General features: G+C 42.2%; 1 protein-coding gene across 1 annotated transcript in view; it reads left to right on the top strand.

Annotated features, from left to right (window-relative positions):
* LOC107730798 (E3 ubiquitin-protein ligase TRIM39-like) overlaps positions 1 to 5,620 on the top strand; it is a 39,016-nt gene that overhangs the window by 4,498 nt on the left and 28,898 nt on the right. The window contains exons 2-5 of the mRNA XM_016541741.1: positions 1,542 to 2,095; positions 3,107 to 3,202; positions 3,393 to 3,626; positions 3,849 to 4,003. Coding sequence (XP_016397227.1) covers positions 1,542 to 2,095; positions 3,107 to 3,202; positions 3,393 to 3,626; positions 3,849 to 4,003 — 1,039 coding nt within the window. The remainder of the gene's footprint in view (positions 1 to 1,541; positions 2,096 to 3,106; positions 3,203 to 3,392; positions 3,627 to 3,848; positions 4,004 to 5,620) is intronic.

Raw genomic sequence — 5,620 nt, forward strand, 5'->3', positions numbered from 1 at the left:
GTTTAATATTTTATGCAACACAGTAGGAAAAAAAGTGTTTAAAAATGAAAATAAAAATAAAATAAAAATGTTGTACGAAACAAAACCCAAACCCCACATTACATCTTGTCAGGATACAATTCGTTTAACATTGACAACACAATAGGAAAAGTGTTGCAGAGAGAAAAAAAATTTAAATGTAGGTTGTACAAAAATAGCCTATTAGCTATTTTTATTCGTCTTGTCAAAATACTAAATTCGTTTGACATTTTTCTGTTAACACAGTAGGAAAATGAGAAATATAAATAAATACTAAATCTTTCATTTAAAATTATAGGCTAAGCAAGATATAAACAAAACCGAGTTGAACGTCCTTTAAGGACAGCGCATCCACACAACATGCGTATGTCAGGAAATCATCACAGTCACCTGCTCCGACACACACCAGATCCCAATCACCCGAATTCTGATCACCTGCACCTGCATCACCAATCAAGCCCGCTATATCTTCTCACTCCACTCAGTGTTCCAGTGTCCGGTCTACCGTTCACTACCTGAACATTGCCAGACTCCTTAGCTGCATAACTACCTGTTGTTTCCTTATCTCCAGAAGTCTATTACGTCTCCGCGATCCCGATTTTCCTCAGCCTCGGTTCGTCTCCAGGATTCCTGCAACGATCAGAACCCAGATTACCAAGAAGCTAAGAAACCCAGAACTTTCACATATCTCTCATACTCACCTGCCTTCGATCCTGACCATCACAGCATTGTCAATAAACCCATCTGTTTACCTGAACTCCTCTTGTCTGTTTGTGACAGCGTGCAGCGCGTGCATAACAGTCCTGAGCGCAAGCTGTACCGGTGGTCAATAAGAATAAAGCGCAGATATGCTGTTCTAAATGGACGTCGGGAACGGGATATTGTTAGACCACCCTCTCCCATTCAAATTACACCAGAGTTACCGACCGCTACCGTGTTTTATTCGGGAATTTAATCCCACGGCGCAAAAAATCCGGTCGGGTCCCGCAGTTCCCAAGGGAGAGCCGCAGGAATGCAGACCTCTACTTTGGTACATTGAGAAAGCAAAAATATAAAATATTAATAATAATAATAACTAAAACTAAAAAACAGGGCAGCAGGCAAAATCAGCCACCAGGCCACCGGGAATTCGCCCGGTGCTCCTGATGTCCGGGCCTGCCCCTTGGCTAACTGCTAGTTGGTCAGACTAGTTCTTAAGACACTGTCTTAACATACGTAGAGGCTAAGTTTATGCAACTGGCCCCAGAAGTTAGGGACAGAGCTTAGACTCTGTGAGGTTGACATTCGTCAACTCTGTCCTAACTTCCAGTCATAAACTGCTGTCACATATTGCTCTATGGCTGCTCTGACTTTGATATAAAAAGTGCTTCATAGTTTACATTGTTATAAAACTTTAAGTTAGAATCATTTTTAAAATGCAATATCCATACCCAAACTAAATGACTCGATGCACATCATTAACATTATCAAAACTGCTCTGTTCAGCAATGTAGATGATATATTGTCTTTACTTATCTTTTCAGTCATGGCATCCTCCAGTGGTCCACTAAATGAGGAGCTCCAGTGCTCCATCTGTCTGGATGTGTTCACTGATCCAGTCACCACTCCATGTGGACACAACTTCTGCAGAACCTGCCTCAACAAGCACTGGACAAACACACAGACCTGCTTCTGTCCATTCTGTAAAGAAACATTCAGCAGAAGACCTGATCTAAAGATTAATACAACACTCAGAGAAGTTGTGCAACACTTTATGGAGAAGCTCTATCTAGGAGAATCTGAGGTGTTGTGTGACATCTGTGATGAAAGAAAGCAGAAAGCCGTGAAGTCCTGCCTAACGTGTCAAAGCTCTTACTGTGAGACTCACCTGGAGCCTCATCACAGAGTCCCACGTCTAAAGAAACACACACTGATCAACGCTGTGGAAAATCTGGAGGATTATATATGCCAGAAACACGAGAGACCTCTGGAGCTGTTCTGCAGAGATGATCAGACGAGTGTGTGTCTGTCCTGCACTGAAGGAGACCACAGGACTCACAACACTGTTCCTATAGAGGAGGAGAGTCGAGAGAAGAAGGCAAGAGATACAAACAAAACACCAGATGGAATGCAGTTTTCTTTTCTCTGTGTTGACATGTTGAAGAACCCTTTTTATGTTATGTTAGGTCGGTCACACTGCACTTTTCGTTTCATTGACTTCCATACGAATGCAGGAGAGTGGAAACGCAAGCTCCTGTAAAGCTGATTCACATTTCACTGAATTCTAAAGTTAAAGTTTGTTGGACTCTGACCTGCGAATTTATATCATGTGAAACAGTTTGACACAATAGAAAATCGCTATGTCAAGGCATGACCTCGTGTCTGAATTAAAAGAGCATCAATTTAAAACTGCAGTGCTGCAGGAAAGTTTTCACATTTTTGATTTATTATTATTTGAGATGGACAGGGTACTTAAAAACTGTAGTCCATTACTGATTACAGATTACATAACGAAAACTCTAGATCTCTAGATAATCTAGGTTACTCATTTTAGATAATGTATTCTGACTACTTTTTAGATTACTTTTTATCTAACTAAGCTGACATTTACATGGACATTCAATATTGTAAATATCATTCAAAACTAAATTGTATGACAGCAGGATTTTTAGAGAGGAAAATTTAAAAGAGAAAAAAAGAAGAATTAGCGAGAATCAATAAATGATGATTTATTGCCATTGTGTGATTTATTTTGTAATCATGTAATCCATTAAAAAGCAACTGTAATCTGATTATTAGCACTACAAAATGTAATATACTCTAATTACTAGTACTTGATTTTTTAAATCTGATGATGTAACCCAGATTACATGTAATTAGTTACTACCCAGCTCTGGTTCCATGTTGAATTTAAGTTTATAAAAAGACGTTATAACCATTGCAGCTTCCAAAGAAATTTTACAAGATCAAAGTCTAGTGCAGGGGTGCCCAAACTCGGTCCTGGAGGGTCGGTGTCCTGCAGAGTGACCGTGATCTGTGGCATTAACCTGAAAACTAACAGAAGATGGAAAGTTCAATTTAAAAAAAATAAAGTTTTCTCCGTTTGTAGAATCAGCTGGTTCAGACACAGACAGACATGCAGCAGATGATCCAGAACAGAATGAAGAAGATTCAAGAGATCCAGCACTCGGTAGCACTGAGAAAGGTAAAATCTAAATAATGCAAAATTAATAAACCATTCTAATATTTCAAACTGCTTAAACATTGTTCTGAACTAAATGGATAAAACACATTTAAAATAGCATGATGTCTGTAGATGATGTAAGAATTTTTCATGTCTTAATATATGTGTAAATACATAATAAATGAATCTGCTAATTGTTTTCATTTGTCAGAGGAACACAGAGGAAGAGAAATCAGTCAGTGTTGAGCTCTTCACTGATCTGATCCGCTACTTTGAGAGATGTCAGTCTGAGCTACTGAAGATGATGGAGGAACAGCAGAAAGCAACAGAGAAACAGGCTGAAGATCTCATTAAAGAGCTGCAGCAGGAAATCACTGATCTGAAGAAGAAAAACACTGAGCTGGAGCAGATCTCACAAACTGACGATCATCTGCACCTCCTACAGGTCTGTTAACATCTGTCTCATCACTGAGAATGCAGAATATTATTTGTCAAATGCTCTGTTGACAAACCTGATGAGCTGCTGTCTTTAGAAACTGTACAAATAAGAATGAAACTGACAAACTCAAATTAGAAAAATAAGTTAACTGTGTTAGAAAGCTCCTGTACATATAAAGTTATCAATAAAAAATGTACATATTTAATACTCTTCTCTCTCCTGCTGTAGATGTTCTCATCCCTGTACTGTCGTCCACACACCAAAAACTGGACTGAGATCAGTATTGACTCTGATGTGGATGTGCTTCCGATGAATAGAGCTCTGATTCAGCTGAAGAAAACTCTAGATGAAACTCTAGATGAAAAACTCTGTCAAATTGGTATGTGAATATCAAATAAAGTGAATAGATTTATTAGATTAAGTTCTATCCAAACTTAAACTCTAGTTATAATCAGTTAAATCACTTTTACTTGTGAATACCAGAGAGTGGCCTGTGATGAACATGTTGTAATCATTAACATACCTGTACAAACTCCACTCACAGGAATTACATCAGCAACACATACAGTAACAAGAAATCTGAATAAAATGTATCAGTCTAAAAAGAAAAGTTTTCCATCCTCACAAGGGCAATTTAAAAACTTCACAGCTCAAATAACAAATATATACACTGCATAATTGATATTAGTAATTAAGGCTCTAATAAATAATTAATATTATAGCTTTAATAAAAACTTTAATCTCTCTGTTATGATTGTCTCATGGATCTATAAGTATATTAAGGCCCAATCCCAATTCTATTTTATACCCCTTCACCTACCCTACCCTTTGTCACAATAGCCTACTGTGTACGAGCGAGGAACGCGGAGAACACAGGAGAATCACAATCAACAGACTTTAATAATCCACTGGAAGGACACACACGTAGCACTTCATAGACGTTCAATACCAGACAAAGGAACTCAGGGAAGACAAGACTTAAATACACAACATAACAAGGAACTCAATGAGACACAGCTGAATCAAATGAACACACTAGGAACAGGACAGTAACAGGAAAATAACCAAATATGGGCACAGTCACACACGAGGGAAAACTAGGTCACAGAGCACATGGGAAGCAAAACAAACCAACAGACAGTCCAGGGGTGTGACAGTTTGCCCCCCTCCCGGAAGGCGCGACCTTGCGCCACAAAAACTACAAAGGGTGGGAGGGAGGATGGCTTAGGGGGCGGACAAAAGAGTGGACTTGGGATGGTAACAGGGGATGGCAAAGGGCTGGCAGACAATCCTAGAAGAGGGTCGGGCTGGGACGGACCACCGGGAGGGGGACGACAAACACAGTCCAGGTTGGAGCTGACGGAGGGAGGAGCCAGGGAGGAGACAGGAGAGACTTGGAGCAGGCATGGTGGAGGAAGGGCTGACGACTCAGGGGGCCGACCGACGGCGGCGGAGTAGCCTGAGGCGAAGACGGAAGGCCGATGAGCCAGGGCGATGGGGAGGATCCAGAGGGCCAAGGCAGAACAGATGGCTCAGGCGACCGATGCGGAGGCGTGGACCCGAAAGGCCGCTGTGGAGCCGGAGCGACAGAGAGCCGAGGAGGAGCCGAAGGGAAGGAGGAGTCTGATGGAGACGGAGGGACGAGGCGCAGCCGGAGGAGTGGAGTCCCGAGGCGACGGATGATCAACGACAGACCAAGGTGGAGCCAGAGGTACGAGGGATCCCAGTGGAGCCAGTGGACTGATGGGCCATGTCGAAGAGGAGGGAGCTAGGAGCCAAGGTGGAGCCGACGGGTCGACAGGCTGAGGCGGAGTCCGGGATTCAAAGGCTGGAGGCGGAGGCAAGGGATTTTCCAGTCACGGTGACGATGGAGACTGGCAAACCCGCAGGGCTTGCACCATACTGATGGTGGGCTGAGGGCGAGCAGAGGGGCTGTCAGACGACAGCGGTAGGAGAGGCAGGAGCGGGTGGGTGGGCGGGCATTTGTGAGCCTCTGGGCT

This window comes from Sinocyclocheilus rhinocerous, unplaced genomic scaffold (assembly GCF_001515625.1).
Source record: "Sinocyclocheilus rhinocerous isolate Xijiao unplaced genomic scaffold, SAMN03320098_v1.1 scaffold2358, whole genome shotgun sequence".
Lineage (NCBI taxonomy): Eukaryota > Metazoa > Chordata > Actinopteri > Cypriniformes > Cyprinidae > Sinocyclocheilus > Sinocyclocheilus rhinocerous.